The following is a 20,792-nucleotide window of genomic DNA, read 5'->3' as shown; positions in this document are numbered from 1 at the left end:
ATCTCCAGGGGCTAACTGTTGCCCCTCCCACTTTCTAAAAAAAACTTGGTGGGCCCCCAGAAAGGTGTCGGGGGTGTGTGTGTGTCTTGGTTCCTGTGGGCACCATGTTGGGGACCCTTGTCCCACTCCCCCACACCTCTGCGATGGATGTCTGTGGAACGGCTTAATTACAAGTTAGAGCTTTTTGTTTTTCACATCAAAAATATTTTAAAAAATAAAGTATTCCAGGATGGGGGCAAAAGCACAGGTGCGTCTTACTGTGAACAAGGGAACACCTCTGTTGACGGAAGGAACGTCCCAATGTGGAAAAGAAGTTCCTGAACATGGGCAGTTCTGGACGGAGGCACTGGTGGTGGTGCCGGAAGTGGAGGCTACAAATGGCCGTTCAGAAAGGAGGGGAGGGGCCAGGAAGGATGAATGGGGACCGTAAATCCACCTTCTGGCGTGGCTGTCCCCAGAGAGCTGGAAGGGACCCTGCCAAGACATCTAGCCCAACCCACTGTTCAATGAAGGAATACACATCCCCGAGAGACGGCCAACCCCCACGCAGCTTACAGACCTCCCCGTCTGAGAAACCCACTTCAAGGGTATTTTGAACGGCTTTTGTCTTTCACACGTGTGCGTAGCTATGCTACAGGGAGAGAGACGCTCCAAGTGCTTTGATGGGCAGGGCACAAAGCCACATATCTTGTGGCTCAGTTCTTGGCAGCTTTCCCCACCCCCAGCCCCCACGGGTTCCCCGCTTCTCCAAGGAGGCCTGCAGAGGAAACAAGGTTCCCCGAGAAAGTCAGCTCATCTGGTCTCAGAGGAAATGAGTGGGCCCGGGCAAGAGAAACCTAACCAGGAAGCGATACTACAGTGACAACGCGAGAAACCGAGACAGACTGTTCCCCACCCCCCCGGCCCAGCCGATTCACAGAAGCAGCCAAAGGCCCAGGCCAGCACTGCCTCTCTATCCAGGGCTGCCCGCTGGTGAGAGCGCAGCGTGCGCCACAACCAGTGACTGCTCGCACCACGGCGGTGGCAGTTTCCACCCTGTGCAGAGCCGGGCGCCTGAAGGCACTGAGCCAAGCACTTCCACGTCTCTGGCAATTTCTGCCTTTCTCATAGTTGCCGACATCCTACGACACACCGGCTGCCATACGGCTGTCCCGAACAGGGCCGTGCGCTTTAAATGGCTTTAGCTGGTTGGTTCGTTGTAATTTGTGGGTCTGACAAAGGCCTATTTCCTGATTTGAATATTTTTCTAGCGCCTCTGAACACTAACCCCTCCGAAGTACCGTGTGGGAGGTTTTGTAATATTCCCTGTTCCAGGAGTCCCCAACATGGCGCCTGCTGACACCTTTCCTGGCGTGTTTTTTAGGAAATGGACACAGCCAGGCTGGGCTTTCACCCAGCAAAGGCTTCTGGGTGACGACAGATTTTTTTTTTAAAAAAGTGCTCTGGCAGCAGCTGCCACCCGCAGCACAAGGATCTACGCCGTGCTACTAAAGTGAAGCTGTGGCAATCATTTTGTGGCTGGCTCCGCCTTCTCTGGCAGCCTATCGCTGCACCCACTGTGCCGTGTCGGAATTCCAAAGGTGCCTGCAGGCTCAAAAAGATTGGGGACCCCCGCCCTATTCATATCGTTTTTGTCCGTGTCCAGGGTAAAATTTGATACTTTATCTCATAAAATACTGGAATGCTCCTTTTATACTGGTTTTTTTTTTTTTTTAAGGAATGGCTGGATTTTACTTGTTTTACCACATTCCATAATTTTCAAAGGGATGTTATTCCCTGTCTGATGCTAGACAGTGATCCGAACAGAGCCTTATCGGTTGGTAAATTTCTGCCTATCGTATTTTTCTCCAGAGACTAATTTAGTACTCTTTTAGTCCTTGCTCACGATCCATTGACCAAAGGAGCTCCGACATGGAAAAATGAGGGGGGAAACTGAACATTTTCTTATTTTTGAAGTTGGTACTGTAACAGATAATGGAGGGGGGGGGATTAAGATAGCACAGTCTCATGCTGGCGAGGATTTAACAGCCTGGAGATTCTCCTCATAACCTTTTCAGATTTTTTTTAACAGTTTATTTTAGGTTTTCCACAATATACAGCAATACAATCCACATAAACAGTGTGCTTAAATGAGTCTATAAATTGCCTCAATATTTAACCATGAGTACACTCTAGACCAGTGTTTCTGAAAAGTTGTAGTATCTTTTCCATGTAATACCATCGTTAGCTTATCCATTTCAGCAATTTCTAACAGTTTAGTTAATAACTCTTGCATAGAGGGAAGAGTAGAAGATTTCCAGTATTTAGCCACCAAAATTCAAGCAGATGTTACGATATATGTTAATAGGTGAACGTATTTAGGGTTTATGTCATTCGAAAACATATTTAATAGGTATGTTTAGGGACTTAATTCTAAATTTATGTATCAGTTTTTTAAAACCTCTTTCCAAAATTTATAGATTTTTTTTGCACCTCCACCACATATGGTAGAAAGATTCTACCTTGTTGGAGATGCAAAGAGAGAGACTTTTTCCGATGTTTTGTAAAGATGTGAAGGCGGGGGGGGGGGGGGAATGGAAAATTTCAAACACAAAACAAAACACCACACCAGAGTTTCTTCATTTGCCCCCTCAAATTGGTGTGTGCGTTTTTAAAATTCATGGGCTCTGTTTCGACGAACTGTAAGCGCCTGGCATAGGGATGCTAGCTTCCAGGTGGGACCTGGGGATCCCCTGGAATTACAGCTCATCTCCAGACTAGAGATCAGTTCCCCTGGAGAAAATGGATGCTTTGGAGGGGGGACTCTGTGGCATTGGACCCCACTGAGGTCCCTGTCCTCCCCAGGCTCCATCCCCCAGATCTCCAGAGGTTTCTCAACCTGGTTCTGGCCACCCTAGCCTGGCTCTCTCAGGCATGTCTCCCACTCACTTCCCCCTGCAACTTCTTAAGAGGTTCAAAAAGCTGATACTCTGAGTCACGGGAGCTGGGTAGGCAAAATAACCTGGGCTCTGCCATGAAGAAGGCGAAAGGGAGCAGCCTGAGGCTTTGTGATAGGAAGTGGGCGTGAGGTCACCCAGTTTCCCTCATTACTGACTCTCCTGGGACGTGTCTTTAGACTATTTCCGCCCCAAGAACACATTTCCTTATGTTTACTCCAAAAGGAATGCTCCTTTCCACTTCTACTCCCCCCACGGCTTCAAAATATCCGCCCTTTCCTTACTAATAAATATGTTACATCGTGTTTCTTTATAGCCGCACGTGTGCTCCCCCCCCCAAGTGAAGATCCAAAAATGTCCAAGGGGAAGGGCTAAGAAAAACTCAGGGTCACAGGAAGAAGGTGAAAAGTTTTTTTAAAAAAATCTTTGAAAGGTACAAAGAAAACCTCAAGAGGAGTGGGGTGGGGGATGATACAGGCCAGACTGTCTTCCCTCTACATGGAGGGGGCCTATAGTGATGCATAGAACAGGAACATCTGCTTTACGTGATATCTAGAGCACCAGTATTTTATTTGACTGTATTATATTGTTTTATCCTGTTTTTATCTGTTTTAATGTTGGCATTCATGCCACCTTGTTAGCCGCCCTGAGCCTTTGGAGAGGGCGGGGTATAAATCTAAAAAATAAAAATAAAAAATAAATAAATTTACACCACTCCTGCAGTGTTGGTCTTTGCTGCTACTGAAGGGGGCTGAACGCCCCCCTGCAACAGCACAGGCAACCCACCTTCCTCATGTGACACTTGAATTCGGCCTCGTGTGGGTGTCACGCTTTCCCTTCCCCAGGAATGAATGAGGATTTACGGTAAGTTTTCTCTGTCGCCTGCTTAACAAAACAAGCAGATGACCTATTCCAGTGATGGCGAACCTTTTAGAGACCGAGTGCCCAAACTGTGATCCAAAACCCACTTATTTATCGCAAAGTGTCAACACGGCAATTTAACTTGAATACTGAGGTTTTACTTTAGAAAAAACAACTCATATATTAACTTAAGATGATCCAAACAAAGTAAGGAAAGCAATCCCAAATGCTTTCATTTACTTAAAATTATTTGGCAGAGAATTCGACACTTTAATGAAGGTCTGGGCCTGGCTGGGGCGACGGCACACGTGCCCACAGAGAGAGCTCTGAGTGCCACCTCTGGCACCCGTGCCATAGGTTCGCCACCACTGACCTATGCATTGCTCCAGAGGCATCCGGGTACTGCGATTAGCATAATCAGACTAGGATCCAGAAGATTCAGGTTTGAATCCCCACTCTGTAATGGAAGCTTGTTGGGTGACCTTGGGCCAGTCACACACTCTCAAGCCTAACCCACCGCGCAAGGTTACGAGGAGGATAAAACAAAGGCACGTCAAATGATTTTAGCCGCTCTGAAAGTAAATTAAAAAAAAAGATAATTCCATAATGTTATTTCAATTTGTACTTGTTACATTTCAGGAGTCCCCTCAGCCTGCTGTTTGCGTGGCTTGGCTTTCGTGGCTCATTTCTTCAGTGTGTAGATCAAGATGGGTGGCCGTGTTCATCTGCTTGCAGCAGCAGAAAAGAACGAGAGTCCAGGAGCCATTTAAAGACTAACAATGTTTGTGGCAGGGGGGAGGTGTGTTTAAAGTGCTGTCAAGTCACAGCTGACTTACGGTGACCCCTGGTGGGGCTTTCAAGGCAAGAGATGCTCAGAGGTGGTGTGCTGTTGCCTGCCTCTGCGAAGCAGCCCTGGGCTTCCTTGGTGGTCTCCCATCCCAACACAAACCAGGGCCCAACCCTGCTTAGCTTCCGAGATCTGACCAGATCAGGCTCGCCTGTGACCTTACAGACCTGCCTCTCTCACCATCAACCCATGAGGCCATGGGTTCCTGCTCCTTTGATCAACCTCCATTGGTCGTTCCCTCCTGGGGGGTACTTCAGATGCTCACGGCTAGAACCAGGGACTTTTCAGTGGCGGCTCCTACTTTATGGAATTTTCAGATCTATGCCCCATTTCCCTCACCTCTCCACTGACAACCAAAATCGCTTCCTTGATTCTCTCTTCCTCCATTTTACACTCACAGCAAGAAGCGTTTGACGGTAGTTTAGAGTCAGAGTGTGTGACTGGCCCAAGTTCACCCATGGAGCTTCCACAGCAGCGGATTCGAACCGCAGTGACAGCTCAGAGTTTAACTCCTCAGGTCTGAGCCCCCTTCCTTTTGCAAAGGAGAGGATAGTTTTCACCCTTCCGGTCTATGCTGTGCTCCTCCCCAATGTGGACTCAAAGCGGCTGATAGACTTTGCCTGCCCCCCACATTTTATCACCGCAACACTCACCCTGCGAAGTAGGGCAGGCCAGGAGTATGTGAGAGGCCCAAGGTCGCCCACCCAGCTTCCATGGCAGAGGTCACATTCGAAACGAGGTCTCCCAGTCGCAACACTTGTAACCATGCTGGTTGCCACTGTTTTGGGATCCCACAAGTGGAATTATTCAGGAGGCCTTGGGGTACCGCCCTCTCCTTTTTACAGATATTTGTTAGGGAAGAGAGCCTTAGGTTTCCTGGGGCCACACCACCTAAAATTATTATTCTCCTTACTTGCGAGGATTGTGCGCCCAGTGCGTAAAAAGGGTCCAGACGCTCACGCACCTACGTCCGGACCAGTGTTCCCTCTAAGCTGAGTTAGTGTGAGCCAGCTCACAGTTTTTTAGCCTCCGGCTCACACGGTTTTTGTCTTAGCCCAGGAAGAATGGCTCCGGAGCCAACTAATTTACGCCGGAGCCAAATGGCTCGCCGCAACTTTTATGCCAGCAACTCACAAAGTAGAATCTTTGCTCACAAGACTCCGCAGCTTAGCATCCGAGCGCAGGTTCGGCAGCGGCGCCAAGACCAAGGAGCCCCCGAGGGCGTTCTCCGACTCCGTCGCGACGGAGCCACTGAGCCAGGCCGATATGCGGCGGGCCAGTCTGGGCGACGCCCTCCGACGGGCGGGGAAGGCGCGAGCGGGAAGAGGGGAAGGGAGAGCCGCCTTACCCGACAGAGTGCAGAGCGCGGCCGCCGCCGCCAGCCCCCCGCCGTCCTTCCGCATGGCCCCCCGGCTGCCTGCTCCCCGCGCCAGGCTGCTGCGCGTCCTCCGTGCGCCGAAGCGAAAGTGAAACTTCCCCTGCCCGCCCGCCCGCCTCTCCAGGGGCGGGGACTCCTACGGCGCTTCCGACGGAGGGCCGCCCCTCTTTTCTGCAGCTCTAAGGCTGCTCCCCTAGTCGGGCGGTGCCCAGCAAGGAGGCAACCTGGGCGGCTGGGTGGAGGGAAGCCCCGAGGGGGACGCTGGGGAGAGACAGCGGGGGATTGGGGGGTGACGGGCCAGAATGCCGGTGCCAGGAGGAGGCCGCATCAGAGAATCATAGAGTCGGAAGGGAACCCCGGGGTCATCTAGTCCAACCCCCTGTACAAGGCAGGAGAGGAAAGGTCTCAGACTCCAGGCCCTGTGGTGGGCCCTCCGGGGGTTCTGGATGGACTGGCCACTGTCTTCTTTTTCTTATTATTGTTTACTCAGGCCCCTGGCCAGGATTTTGCGACTTGTGCGGCTGCCATTATTTTTATGTCAGCTCCAATCTGCCCACCAGCCCGACGGCCACTGGCCACCCCTCTCCCTCCCCTCCTGCAAGATTTAAAAGATCCTAATCGGTCACTGCGTGTGCAGGAATTAAAGAGAACCCATAACTCTTTGATACCGCACCATTCTCCCCACTGGGAACCCAAACAGGCTCACGTGGTTCTCCTCTCCTCCACTTTATCCTTAAAATCCCCCCCCCCAAGCTAATAAACTACTTCGAGGGAAGAAGGATGCAACATGTATAAATTTAGAACTAACAAAGGCCAATCAAACTAATACACAACGTTAATAGTTTCAAGAATAGGTTCAAATTCTTTTTGAGAAGCAAAGTACTCAAGAACTGGAAACCAAATTTTAACAAAGTTCGAGGTATAGGGGTCAGATTCACCTGGTAACATGGAGTCTGCTAATTTGTCCATTATACAAAGTTCCTGAACTTTCAAAAACCAATCGGATATGTTAGGTATCCTCATGACAACTCTGTGAGGCAGGCCAGTAGCAACGGTGGGGCTTTGGGGTGTTCTGCCCCCTTTCCTAAAGGTGCACCCCACAAAAATTTATCTTGTAAATGCTTATTAAAATCATTTAAAAACATTTTTTTAAAAGGCGTTAGCTCCTTTTAGCAGAGTGGGATGCTGCCCTGAGCAGACTGATTCCTGCCCTGAGCAAGGGGGTTGGAGTAGGTGACCTCTAGGATTCCTTCCAACTCTGTCTCAAGAAACTGGTCTCCTTTAAGAGAGTTTTTCTGCCCAAGTGTTAGCTTTCTTGACTCTAGAAGTCATCACCCCCACTTGCCGGCTTGTTCTCAGAATTGTTGCTTAGGCTGGCGGAAGTGATTAACTTTGCAGCAGCTGAGGACTGGCATCTAAAGTGGTTGATAGCTTGCAGTTTAGAGATCTATCCTGGTCACAGCTTTCTATTGGCTAAATGGCTTTTCTTTCTGCACTGTGAGAACTTCAGCTCCACCAGAAAAAAATTTGCCCCACAAGCCACAAAATCCTAGCTACGTGCTTGCTGTGAGGAGGGTTAGGCTGAGTGTGACTGGCCCAAAGTCACCCGGCAAGGTTCTGTGGCAGGGCGGGGATTCAAACCCAGGTCATCTGGATCCTAGTCTGACACTAACCACTGTGCCGCCACTAGCACTATTAAGCACAGCCATCTGCCTGCATTTTGGCAGCTTCTTGCCTGCAGCCGGACAAATGAATCCATGCTGGGACAATCTCTGGTTTGTTGAGAGCATCTTCTTTGCCAGCGGCCTTGATCTCCCGGGGAACCATGGGCCGCCTTGCACCACCCGTGCTTGGAAGCAGAGAGAGTAAACAGAGCTTGGACTCTCCGCCAGGATGATTTGTGGAGTTTTGATTCTCTGGGCGGCAGGCAGACAGAGGGCTTATTGAGACGCACCTTTGGAACGGCCCACAGAAACCAAAACCAGCTGACCCCGGGGACTGAATCCGTTCTCTTTGCAGTCGTCGATGTGCCGTATCGCTCCTCTCTTCTGTAGCAATAGCAGTAACAATAGTTAGAAGTACATAGCTCGGGTTTTGGTATAAAAATTCCTGAAACGGGAAGAGGCAGCTGTCTGAGTTACCCGGCACCCCAGTCTCAGCATCCGTCGATCATTAACTCAGGATGAACCCTCTGATAATGTGGCCTTGAGTTCGCCTACAGCCTCTGCTACTGCCCAGAAGAACCATTCGGGAAAGATGGTCGACAATCCTCGGAGAGGGCCTTTCTTGGCCATGGCGACGCAACTGCTTTTCTACTTGACTGGCAGAGGTAAGGCAGGCGCGGGCGGCATGAGAGAAGCGGTGGGCTGGAGAGGATGTGACTGGGCAGCTCTGAATACGAGATCACGTGGTCTGTGTGGCCCACCAAGTTGAACATGGCGCACCCTCTGATATTTTGGATCGGGGCCTGCCTGGGCCTTGTTTTTACAGTCCCTGGCTGGAAACAAATACTACTGTGTATAGCTTGCTGGAACGAGGAGCCTACTGTAGGTTCAGGCGAGTAACTGTGTTGGTCCGAAGCGACAGAACCAAATTTGATTCCAGTGGCACCTTTAAGACCAATAGAGTTTAATTCTGGGTATAAGATTTTGTGTGCACTTCTTCTAGTGTGCAAGCACGTGGAAACGTATACTCAGAGGCGCCACTGGACTCAAACTTTGTTATTTGGGATCCTGCTATGTTTTCTTTGCATCAGTTAATGTGTTATGTTTGCTTCAGTTCTTTTTTTAGACTTCTGGTTGTTTCAACAACCCTAATTCCTGTTGCATTGTTCATTGAATGTCCCATCCGTTGATTGTATTGACTCACTGTGTTATGATCTGGTCTAAACCAGAAAAGTAGACTTAACGTTATTTAAATAAAATTTCCAGGCTGAGGATTTTTCTGATTAAAATAATGCTTTACAAACATTTCCGGAAGATTACAGGTTGATGAGTCCAGATAGTTCTCTTTTCATGTTCAGTTGTTTCTTCAGTTTCTTTAGTTTATTACTGTATCTATTCATCAGGAGGTATTATGAGCTACGCAAGCATAAGGTAGGGATGTGCATTCGGTTCGTCTGAACAGAATGCACCCCCGAAAATGGCTCATTTGGCCCCCTTTCGGGCTACTGCGGGCTGATTCAGATTCTCTGATCTAAATCGGCTTGCCAGCAAATTGCCGCCGAATTTCGGCGGGAATTTGGCCCCATTATATCCTATGGGCCATTGAAGTCAATGGCAAAAACATAGGGTATATTCTGGGGGCTGGAGGAGAAGAGGTTTGATGAAGAGGCTCCAACCTCACAGGGTAGCTGCTGGAGCCTCTCCCAAAGATGCCCACCAAGTTTTAAGAATATTGGACTTGGGGGTCCAATTCTATGGACCCCCAAACAGGTTGCCCCCATCCCCTCCATTGTTCTCTATGGTGGGGGGAAAGTTACTTTTTCCCCACTGTAGAGAACAATGTATCAGGTTCCATAGCCAACAACAGAGTACACGCTTATCAGAAAGGTTATACTTTATTGCAGAGCTATAGAGGCATTAAGATAGTCACTGTTAAGAATGGCAACGTTCTTACAAGCATAATGGGATATAGGGTATTCGTATGCACCCCCCTTTCCATAAGCATTCGGAGCCTCTTCCTCAAACCCCCTTCCCTCCAGCCCCCAGAATATACCCTATGTTTTTGCCATTTTCAATGGCCCGTAAGATATAAAGGGGCCGAAATTGACATTCGGCTGGCCAAAGGACTCCCCAATGGCTCCTACTGCCGAAATTGACATGTGGGAGTCTTTCTGTCAGCCGAAATTGATTCTGCCCGATTTGTCCAAATCCGAATCGAGCCGATTTTTTTTTTGCACACCCCTAGCATAAGGTTGTAATCTAAGCTATTTTTTATATTAGCGGTTGAATTTGGTGTAGCGCCGGTTTGGTGTTGTGGTTAGGAGCGCAGGCTCTAATCTGGGAAAACCGGGTTTGATCCCCCTACTCCTCCACATGCAGCTGCTGGTGTGACCTTGGGTCAGTCACAAGTTCTTTCAGAGCTATTCTCTCATGAGCAGTTCTTGAAAGAGCTCTCTCAGCCCCACCTCCCTCATAGGGTGTCTGTTGTGGGGAGGGGAAGGTTGTCTGAATCCGCATTGAGACAATTTTTTTTTTTTTGCACACCCCTAGCATAAGGTTGTAATCTAAGCTATTTTTTATATTAGCGGTTGAATTTGGTGTAGCGCCGGTTTGGTGTTGTGGTTAGGAGCGCGGCTTTGGACAGATACTTCAATAAAACATAGGTGTTTGTTTTCAAAGAACTGCAAGCAGAGCAGGGGGAAAAAAAGTTTTAAAAGCACCAGGTTGTGCATGGCAAAGAACTTTCCAAATGTAACCAATTGCCAGCCATTAGCTCTGGTTGTCCTGGGGCAACCTTTTTACCTGCCACGGACTGTAATCTGAAGAAGGGAATCTGAAGAAGTGAGACTGTGTGACTCACGAAAGCTCAAACCCTGCCACAAATTTCATTAGTCTTTAAGGAGCTACTGGACTCTGGCTCTGTGAGCCGTGACTCATGAAAGCTCATCTCATTAGGCTGAGAGTGTGTGACTGGCCCAAGGTCACCCAACAAGCTTCCATGACAAGAGGGGATTCGAACCTGGATCTCCTGGGTCCTAGTCGGCTACACTAACCACAGTACCGGGCTGCCTCTTAGTAGTCTAACAGAAACAATGCATACGTCGTTTGCTTGTTTTGTTAAGTGGCCGACTGAGAAATCTCAAATTCCCCTTCAGTCCTGGGGAAGGGAAAGCGTGACAACCACACGAGGCCTCTCAGGATGAATTCAAGAGTCACGTGAGGAAGATGGGTTGCCTGTGCTGTTGCAGGGGACCGTTCAGCCCCCTTCACCGGTGGCAAAGAACAACACTGTGGGTGATTCCTTTGCTCGAAAGCCAGTCGAATCCGAGGGTTGCTGTGCTCATCTCTGTTTCCAACCCGAAGAGCCAGTGCTGTCCAAAGACGTTTCTGTGGTCATGTGGCTGGCATGACTACACGCCAAGGCGCATGGAATGCTGTTCCCACTGAAGCGGTACCTATTTATCTACTTGCAATTTCTTGCTTTTGAACTGCTAGGTTGGCAGGAGCTGGAACCAGAGACAGGAGCTCACTCCATCATGCGGCACTTGGGTCTCGAACTGCTGAACTACCGACTTTCCAGCCTGCAGTTCAGCATCTTAACCACTTGTTCAGCCCTGTCCCCGAACTGACATTCTACACTACACTTGAGTTCACCTTTGTAATTATCTCAGGAAATTTTTGTTTCCACATTACTTTGGGGTCAGCACGGTTTTGCCCCATACTTGTCCCGGGATAAATGGATGCTGTTGGTCCTTTCCGCACTTGGAGCTCATCCCTGGTTTTATCAGAGTTCAAATCAGGACACAATACCTGACATTTATCCCTGGTTATAACAGCATCCCTTTATCCCGGGACAAGTGTGGGGCAAAACCAGGGTGACCTCAATGTAATGTGGAAACAAAAAAATACCCCAGGATAATTACAGGGGTGAACTCGAGTGGAGTGTAGAATGTAACTTCGGGGTCAGGGTTGAATCAGGATTTAAGGTGTAGTGTGGAAAGGACCGTTATAACCAGGGATAAATGCAAGGTATTGTGTCACGACTTGCTCTGATAAAACCAGGGATGATTCAAGTGTGGAAAGGACCACATATAGGAGTGTCGTCAAGTAGATGTGCCTTTTTCTAGCTCCTGCTCTAAATGTTGCTATAGGCCCCTCCGTGGACAAGGGTCCCCAACGTTGTGCCCATGGGAGCCGAGACACCCCCTGACACGTTTCCAGGCCACCCGAAGTTTTTTTAGAAAGTGGGCGGGGCTGTTACCCAGCAGGACTTCCAGTTAGCCCCTGGAGATCTGGTTGGCTGTGCAGATTAAGATGACATCATTTCGGCAGCACCAGCCATCACCGCATCACTGGATTTATTCTCCCTCCCTCATCTTTCCCGGTGGATTTTTTTTTAGGGTTACTCCTCGTGCCCCCTGCATTTGGACTTCCTCTGTGCACGTGCCTGCCTTCTCTGGTGGCCCCTGTGTGGTTGCACCCACCATCCTGGGTCAGAATTCCAGAGGTGCCCACAGGGTCAAAAAGTCTGGGGAACCCTGGGGTAAGAGGAAGACCGGAGGCCATTGAGTTACCTGGCTAATGTGGGCTATACTGCTACGTACGGCTTGCTGAAACTAGGATCCTACTGTGGGATTCTTGCATAGTTTAATGTGTCGTGTTCACAGTTATGCTTTGCTTCAGTTGCGTTTTCAGACTTCCGGTTGGCTCTACTTCCCTAATTCCAACTAGGGTTGCCAGCCTCCAGGTGGGGCCTGGAGATCTCCCGCTTTTACAACTCATCTCCAGCTGACAGAGATCAGCTCCCTTGCAGAAAGTTGGGTAAACCAAAAGAGCACACGGGAAAGATTGTGGCTGATTTTGCACAAGGAGCTGTGTTGCCGTCGCGCCTCCCTTTGCCCAGTTTCCATTGGTCAATTTCCCACTCGAAGCCACACGGTCGCATTTTGACCCGTGGCTTCGCCCGATTTCCCCCAGGGTTTTGTGATCCTGTTTTTTGAGGATCACGAAACAGCGGGGAAAATCGGGCGAAACTGCGGGTCAAAATGTGGCTGCGTGGCTTTGTGGGAAATTGACCAATGGAAAGGGAGGCACGACGGCGGCGCAGCTCCTTCTGCGAAATCAGCCTGTGTAAAACAATCCATGCCAACTTACGTCACAGATTCTCTATTTTTATATAATAGCAATGAAGTGTAGCTTAAATAAAATTAACGCTATTTGTACATCTAATGCATAACCCTTCCTGGGTGCATTACAAACTATTTTGAAGGCATGAATGCAATCGAGAAGAACTTGTGTCATTTTTTCATCCGAAGATGCCTCTCATGGCATGGCTTCAGGTATGGCTCGCGAGTTCTTCTGAAAACAAATCTCAGTTGGCTGACGCGTTTCGAAAATTTCCGAAATGTGGTGTAGTGGTTAGAATCTCAGATTAGGACCTGAGAGACCCAGGTTCAGATCCCCACTAGGTAGGGTTGCCAGTCTCCAGGTGGCACCTGGAGGTCTCCTGCGATTACAACTGATTTCTAGACAACCAAGATCAGCTCCCCTGGAGAAAATGGCTGCTTTGGAGGGTGGACTCTGTGGCACTGTACCCTGCTGAGGCCCCTCCCCTCCCCAAACCCCCGCCTTCTCCTGGATCCACCCGCCAAGGTCCAAACCAGTCCTGGCAACTCTAATTCCGATTGTGTTACTCACTGATCATCCCATCCTATCGATTGTACTGGCTCACTCTGCATAATCTTCTTTGAGTCCAAGTGAGAAAGGTGGGCTATAAATAACGTCAATAAATTTTAGAAGTTGTTAGAGCTATTATTTTATTTCCTTCATTTCTACCCCCCACTTTTCTCCCCAAAGTGGCTTATATCCCTCTCCCCTCCTCCCGTTTTCATGGTCACAACTGGGATAGGTTGGGCTGAGAGTGTGTGACTGGCCGAAGGTCACCCAGCAGGCTTCTGTGGCACAGTGGGGATTCGAACCTGGGGCTCCCAGATCCTAGTCCCAACACTCTAATTCAGGGGTCCCCAGTAAGGTTCCCCTGGGCACCATGATGCTCGCTGATACCTGTTCTGACGCTTGACATTTTCTTTTAGAAAGCATCCATAGTCACATGAGGTTCTGATTGGCTGCCGAAAATTTGCTTGGCAGTGCAGATTTTTAAAAACATTGCTTTGACAGCAGCTGCCACCACAGCACAAAGGTTCTTCACTGTGTGACTGAAGGTAAGCTAAAAGCAGCCATTTTGTGGCAGCCATTTTGTGGCAGCCATTTTGTCTCCGCGCCCACCATGTTGTGTCAGAATTTCATGGCACCCGTAGGTTTGGAAACGTTGGGGACCCCTGCTGTAACCACTGTGCCCCAGCCAAGATGGGTTTGATGCACACCTCCCTTTTCTTTTCCCACGGGACATAATGCGCTCTCAGCTTCCAATACCACAGGCAGGTAATTGCGCATCTTTGTGCTTTTGTTGGCCACAGTTTGTCTCAGCTGTCTACACGAGCCACCTTTGGAAATGTCTGGCATAGCTGGAGGAGCCGTCACTATGGAGCCGAAAGTGAATGCTGGAACCAACCCGTCAGCAGTCTCCTGGATGAAAGGCAAGGATTTAGTGGCCGAATGGGATCAGAGCCTCTGGTTTGCCCCTGGCCTCCAGGGCAGAGCGGAGCTAGATTCAGCTACGGGCCGCCTGACTCTCATTAAACTGCAACAGAACGATTCTGGCGAATACACAGCAGACATTCTAGTGGGAGGCAAAATCCAGTGCACCCTCTTCTCTCTACAGGTTCTAGGTAAGTAGCCATAAGTAGCCCCGCGCCGCTTTCTCCTGCTACCCAGTTTGTATCTTTACTTGGTCATAGGTAAAGGTAAAGGTTTCCCTTGCTCGAAAGCCAGTCGAATCCAACCCTAGGGTTGCAGTGCTCATCTCCGTTTCCAAGCCAAAGAGCCAGCGCTGTCCAGAGACGTTTCCATGGTCATGTGGCCGGCATGACTAGACACCATGGCGCATGGAACGCTGTTACCACTGAAGCGGTACCTGTATATCTCCTTGCAATTCCTTGCTTTCGAACTGCTAGACTGGCAGGAGCTGGGGCCAGAGACGGGAGCTCACTCCGTCTTGCGACACTCGGGTCTCAAACTGCCGAACTACCGACCTTCCTGTCTGCAGTTCAGCGTCTTAACCACTTGAGCCACCACAGCCCCTTTACTTGGTCATAAGTCCCCCTAAATTCAGTGAGGCTTTACTTCCAAGCGATTGTGTGTGGGTTTGCAGTCTAAAGGTGTCCAGAAGGCAAAAAAATTGGCAAGTGTGCCTAGTCATGCAAAAATGAGACAGGATCAAATCCTTGCTGAGCCCTGAAGCTCACCAGGTGAACTTGGTCTAGTCATTCCCTCTCAGTCTAAGCTGCCTCACCGGGGTTGTTGCTGCAGGATAACATGGGTTGAAAGAAATAATCAGGTTCCTTGGAGGATGGCTGGGGCCAGTGTTCCCTCTAAGCTGAGTTAGTGTGAGCCAGCTCACAGTGTTTTAGTCTCCGGCTCACACATTTTTGTCTTTGCTCAGGAAGGAGGGCTCCAGAACAAACTAATTTACACAGCAGCCAAATTGCTCGCTCACGGTAGCTCACAGAGTAGGATTTTTGCTCACAAGACTCCACACCTTAGGCGGAGTATTGGCTGGGATAGATATCAAATAAAATCTTAAAGCCGCAGGGATCCTGTCTTTTCAAACTTCGTGGGCAAGAAGCCACTATCAGAGCCCCTCATTAACTCACCCTTTCCCCCTCTCTCCAGCCCCATCGTATTAGTTTTCAACAATATTCTACTGTTCTTTTCCCCAATTTCCTTGTGTATGCTAAAACCCAAATCTAAGATGTGGGAGGGGGGGGCTGGAGTTCTCCTGGATTGACAGTGAATCTGCAGGGTACAGAGATCCGTTACCCTGGATGCAAGGGCAGCCATGGCTGGTGGACTGTATGGCGTCACACCCTGCCGAGCTCCCCCCTCCCCCAACTGCTCCTTCTTAGATACGTCTGTGGAGACCTGCCTTCTCAGCGCCTGGGCAACTCCAGCTTGGTTCTGATTCGCTGGGCCGGTTCCAAGCGGGCCTGGTTTCAGAAGAAGAAGAAGAAGAGATGGGATTTATACCCCGCCCTTCACTACCCAAAGGTGTCTCAGAGCGGCTTACAAACTCCTCTTCCCCTCCCCACAACAGACACCCTGTGAGGTAGGCGGGGCTGAGAGAGCTCTGACAGAAATGGCTCTTTTTCAGGAATAGCTCTTATCAGAACTACGGCTTGCCCAAGGTCATCCAGCCAGGTGCAAGTGGAGGAGTGGGGAATCAAACCCGGTTCTCCCAGATTAGAGTCCGCGCACTTAACCACTACACCAAACTGGCTTTCAGTCTTGCCTGTCAGTTTCCCTCAGCCTTACAAGAGGAGGTGCTCCTGGCAGTTGTCTCCAGGTCTGGTCCCCCGCTTCTTTCGTTTGCCCTGAGGTGAGCATCTTTCTAATCGGCTGCATTAGTTTTGGGCCGCTTTGCGGCCCCGGACAGGATGACAGTGGCATCTGCATCTGCAAAGAGCCCACCCCCACCTGCCAATCGTGCACAAGTGGGAAGCGTTTGGGGAGCTGAGGGATCCCAACGCATGGCACGGGCAAGGGCGCACTCTGCTGGCCCCTCTTGTCCAACCTTAGCAAGGGGCCAGAACGTTTGCTGCCACCATGCATTCATGGGGTCTCCCCTGCACCTTGCAGTCTACCCACTACATCACTCTGGCTCTGAGAGGCAGGGTCATTTCGTAGAAAAAGATGTGCAGGAGCTCATTAGCATAACGCATTAGCATAACTTATTTGCATATGCCACGCCCCCTGACATCACCGGAAGTGTGTCAGAAGGCAACACCCACCGCTCAGTCTCCACTGGACTGTTTTGGATAGCTAGCTATTGTGGGGGGACGACGTGCAGATCTGTCCTCGCAGAGAAGGGAGAGCTTGAATAAAACTTTGTCTTAAAGGTGCCACTGGACTGTTTTGGACCGGGGGGCCAGGGGGAGCTCTGCAACTTACCTGGCTGCTTCTTGCTCTGACTGAGGGCTGCTGGGAGCAGGGGGGCAGGGGGTGGGGCTTGTTGCATGTGCCCGCCCCCTGGGCTCTTTACTGCCAGAGCTCCGCTCCTGTGTGCTCCTGCAGGGAATGACCCCTGCTGAGAAGGATTAACTAAACATGTCTACATTCTATGCCTCTTTAAACATTTTGGCAGTCTCTGGAAACTTAGCATTAAAATGGGGCCTCCTTGTTTTAAAATTTTAAAAAATCCTTGGGACACCACCAGTGTTCCCTCTAAGCTGAGTTGGTGTGAGCTGACTCACAGTTTTTTTAGGCTCCAGCTCACATATTTTTGTCCTAGCTCAGGAAGGATGGCTCCAGAGCAAACTAATTTATGCCATAGCTAAATTGTTTGCTCACAACTTTAATGCCAGTAGCTCACAAAGTAGAATTTTTGCTCACAAGACTCCACAGCTTAGAGGGAGCGTTGGACACCACCACCCCTCCCGACAGACCAGACAGACCAGACAGACACCAAGGTTGCATTCCTCTATGGGTCGCCCGTGCCTGGAGTAGCCCAGCGGCGGCGAGCCAAAGGGGGTGGGAGAGCGGGGAGAGGAGGAGAGGAGAGAAAGGGGAGGGCGTCGTGCACCCCATCCCTTGCATGCGCACTTGGCCAAGTCGGTGGGAATTGGGTGCCACCCCGCACAGGTCACAAGTGACATCACAACCACCATTAAGCAAAAAATGTGGGTTTTGGTTGTTGATGCAGAATGCATCCACAGAATACACAATGGATAAACCAGAGGAAAAAAGTATAGCGGAGAGGGCAGGCACACAAATCCGAAGTCAGCCTTAAAGGCTCGACTGCTCGGGTTCCCCGGAGTAAGCGACAGTGAGCTGTGCATGCAGAAAGGGCCACGACCACTTTCAGAGAAGCCGGGGAAACAGCAAACTGACAGTGAAATGAAACTACTCAGCAAAGCAGGTTTGAGGAAGATCAGGGAAAAGCTGGGGAAACCCTGGGAGGTATATGAATGAATGCACCAGAGGATACTCCAGGGGAGCAGGGAAAACCCCACTTCCCTGAAGCAGTGAAGCGGTGTTAAGTACATAACTCACGGGGAAAAGAGTCGTTTTCATCAGTTCCTGGAGATTTCCAAGTGCTAGAGTTGCCAGGTCCCACTTGGGAACCAGCAAGGGGAAGGGGGACTTAGTCCCATAGCTATGACGTTTTGGGGGAGGGGGCCGGGGGGAGCCAACAGCCCAGGGCGTCACGGTATCCACCGAGGCGCAATATAAACATCCAAACATAAATATATTTGCTTTAATTAAAAACAACCACCACCACAACACGCCAGTAGCAGCCACCACGGTGAATTATCCGCGTCAGGTGCTTCCAGTCGCCGGCAGGCTGAAAGGGTTACGAATCGGGCTGTGGAGCCGGCAGGTAGTGGAGAAACTTCTGCCCCGGACCGGAGAATTGGGGGAGGGGTGCCCGGTGGCAGATCCGCATGCCCAGGAGGAGGAGGAGCCCCCCTGCCTTCCCCAGAGAGACCAGCCAGCAGCCCCCCCCCCGGGAGGGGGATCGGGAGTGAAAGAGTGGTGCAGCTGGCGTGCCAAGGGGCGTGCGGGCGGGGAGGAGGCGCTTCCCAGCAGCCTCGTTGGAGGGAATGGAGGAGCCTCCTTGCCGGCTGTTGGGCTGAGGGCAGCAATAGGAGGGAGGGAGGGGGAGCCGAGGATGGGGCCCGTAAAAATTGTGTCTCCCTTCCCCTCCCCACATTAGCTACGAGCGTGGACTTACTGATGCCAGGGACAGGCCTAAACCAGCAATATACTAAATAATCAGACCCAAAGGAACCCGAAATAGTGCGCTAAATGTCCATATAGTACAATATATTATCCAATATTCAAAATATATCAAAAGTGTACAAAAGTGAGTTTAAACAATCATGGTTATTAAATTCAAAGTTGTTAACAAAGTTCTCCGGAACGACTTATCGTTTTGTTGGTACTTCCTCTGAACAGGCTACTAGTGACTGTTTAACCTGCCCTGAGCAAAATGCCCTGAGCAAAAATGACTACAATCGTCTAGTATCTAGACATCAATTGATGTTGTATCAGTAAGGAGACACGCTGCTGTTCAGAGAAAGTCCCAACGAAACAATACATCATGCCAGAGAACTTGGTTAAGAGCTATGAATTTAATAACGATAATTGTTAAAGCTAACTTTTGTACACTTTTGATCAGGGGTCATATGTTGTATCAGTAACGAGACATGCTGCTGTTCAGAAAAAGTCCCTACGAAACAATACATCATTCCAGAGAACTTTGTTAACAGCTATGAATTTAACGATAATTGTTAAAACTCACTTTTGTACACTTTTGATCAGGGGTCATTTAGTAGAAAAAGAGGTTCAGGAGCTCATTAGCATAACTCATTTGCATATGCCACGCCCCCTGACATCACCGGAAGCGTGTCAGAAGGCAACACTCACCGCTCAGGCTCCACTGGACTGCTTTGGATTGCTAGCTATTGGGGGGGGGACATGCAGATCTGTCCTCGCAGAGGAGGGAGAGCTTGTATCTGAATAAAACTTGGTCTTAAAGGTGCCACTGGACTGTCAGGGGGAGCTCTGCAACTTACCTGGCTGCTTCTTGCTCTGACTGAGGGCTGCTGGGAGCGGGGGGCGGGGCTTGTTGCATGTGCCTGCCAATGTTCCCTCTAAGCTGTGGAGTCCTGTGAGCAAAAATTCTACTTTGTGAGCTCCTGGCATTAAAGTCGTGAGTGAGCGATTTGGATACTGCGTAAATTAGTTTGCTTGGGAGCCATCCTTCCTGAGCTAAGACAAAAATGTGTGAGCTGGAGGCTAAAAAACTCTGAGCTAGCTCACACTAACTCAGCTTAGAGGGAAGACTGGTGCCTGCCCCCAGGGCTCTTTACTGCCCGAGCTCCGCTCCTGCGCGCTCCCGCAGGAAATTACCCCTGCTTTTGATATACTTTGAATATTGGATAATACCTTGTACTGTATGGACATTTAGCACACTATTTCAGTTTCCTTTGGGTCTGATTATTTAGTTTATTATGGCTGTTATCTAAATCAGCAATATGGCAACATCACTTCCAGCTATGGTTGCCAGGCTCCACCCCCCCCCAGCACTGGTGGGGGTGGTAGGGTTGCCAGATCCAGGTTGGGAAACTCCTAGAGATTTGGGGACGGAGCCTGGGGAGGACATGGACCTCAGCGTGGTACAGTGCCATCGGGTCCACCTGTCATGGGTTAGTCAGGAGAGAAGGACTTCTCAGGAGGAGAGGAGTCCTGCTCTGAAGCAGCAGAAACCGGCAAGTAAGAAGATGAACTGCAGGCTCGTCAGAGTTCACAGCCAACAGCTGATGCAGCACCACCACCAGCACCTTTGTTCCAACAGATGAAACCCAGGTGGTCGTTATTACCAGCCCTCCTGTTTCACCTACACCCTTTGAGCGCTGACGACAAAGGTTTAGAATGGAGCTCCAGGAGAGAAGGCAAAGTGCACGTCTCCTGGCCCAATCCCCTACACCCTTTGAGCGCCAAAGACAAAGGCTTAGAATGGAGCTCCAGGAGAGAAGGCAAACTGCACGTCTCCTGGCCCGATCCCAGCTGCTTGCTGATGATGAGTAGCTGCAGGTTTATTCCCAAGCAGTTGGCTGCAAGTCAGACTTTCCAGCAGAGGCCTATGAAAGCCAGTCAAGGGAGACTGCTCGAAGTGGAAGCTACAAGTCATCACCTGGTGAACTCTGCAGCCACAGCTCCACACTTTGGACTGGCTTTGGACTTGGATCTCAGACCTGCTTGCTCTTGTGTACGACTCTGGACTGAATGATTCTGCCTTGCCTGACTTCTGGAACCCTGACTTTGTACTGACATTGAGGCTGACTCTGGACTCTGACTGTGAGTCTTGAGTACGGACATTGAGGGTGACTCTGGACTCTGACTGTGAGTCTTGACACCGCCTTCCAAAGCATCCATTTCCCCCCAGAGGAACTGAACTCTGTAGTCTGGAGATGAGCTGTAATTCC

At 50.0% G+C, this 20,792-nt stretch overlaps 2 protein-coding genes across 2 annotated transcripts in view; one reads left to right on the top strand and one right to left on the bottom strand.

Annotated features, from left to right (window-relative positions):
- CD58 (CD58 molecule) overlaps positions 1 to 6,093 on the bottom strand; it is a 41,446-nt gene extending 35,353 nt beyond the window's left edge. The window contains exon 1 of the mRNA XM_015409986.1: positions 5,993 to 6,093. Coding sequence (XP_015265472.1) covers positions 5,993 to 6,047 — 55 coding nt within the window. The 5' untranslated portion in view covers positions 6,048 to 6,093. The remainder of the gene's footprint in view (positions 1 to 5,992) is intronic.
- Positions 6,094 to 14,177: 8,084 nt separating this feature from the next.
- Positions 14,178 to 20,792, top strand: part of PLA1A (phospholipase A1 member A) — a 39,668-nt gene continuing 33,053 nt past the window's right edge. The window contains exon 1 of the mRNA XM_015409997.1: positions 14,178 to 14,474. Coding sequence (XP_015265483.1) covers positions 14,198 to 14,474 — 277 coding nt within the window. The 5' untranslated portion in view covers positions 14,178 to 14,197. The remainder of the gene's footprint in view (positions 14,475 to 20,792) is intronic.

This window comes from Gekko japonicus, unplaced genomic scaffold (assembly GCF_001447785.1).
Source record: "Gekko japonicus isolate JY-2015 unplaced genomic scaffold, Gekko_japonicus_V1.1 scaffold170, whole genome shotgun sequence".
Taxonomy (NCBI): Eukaryota; Metazoa; Chordata; class Lepidosauria; order Squamata; family Gekkonidae; genus Gekko; species Gekko japonicus.
Note: the sequence above shows the minus strand (reverse complement) of the source record. Positions and strands in the feature narration are given on the sequence as shown.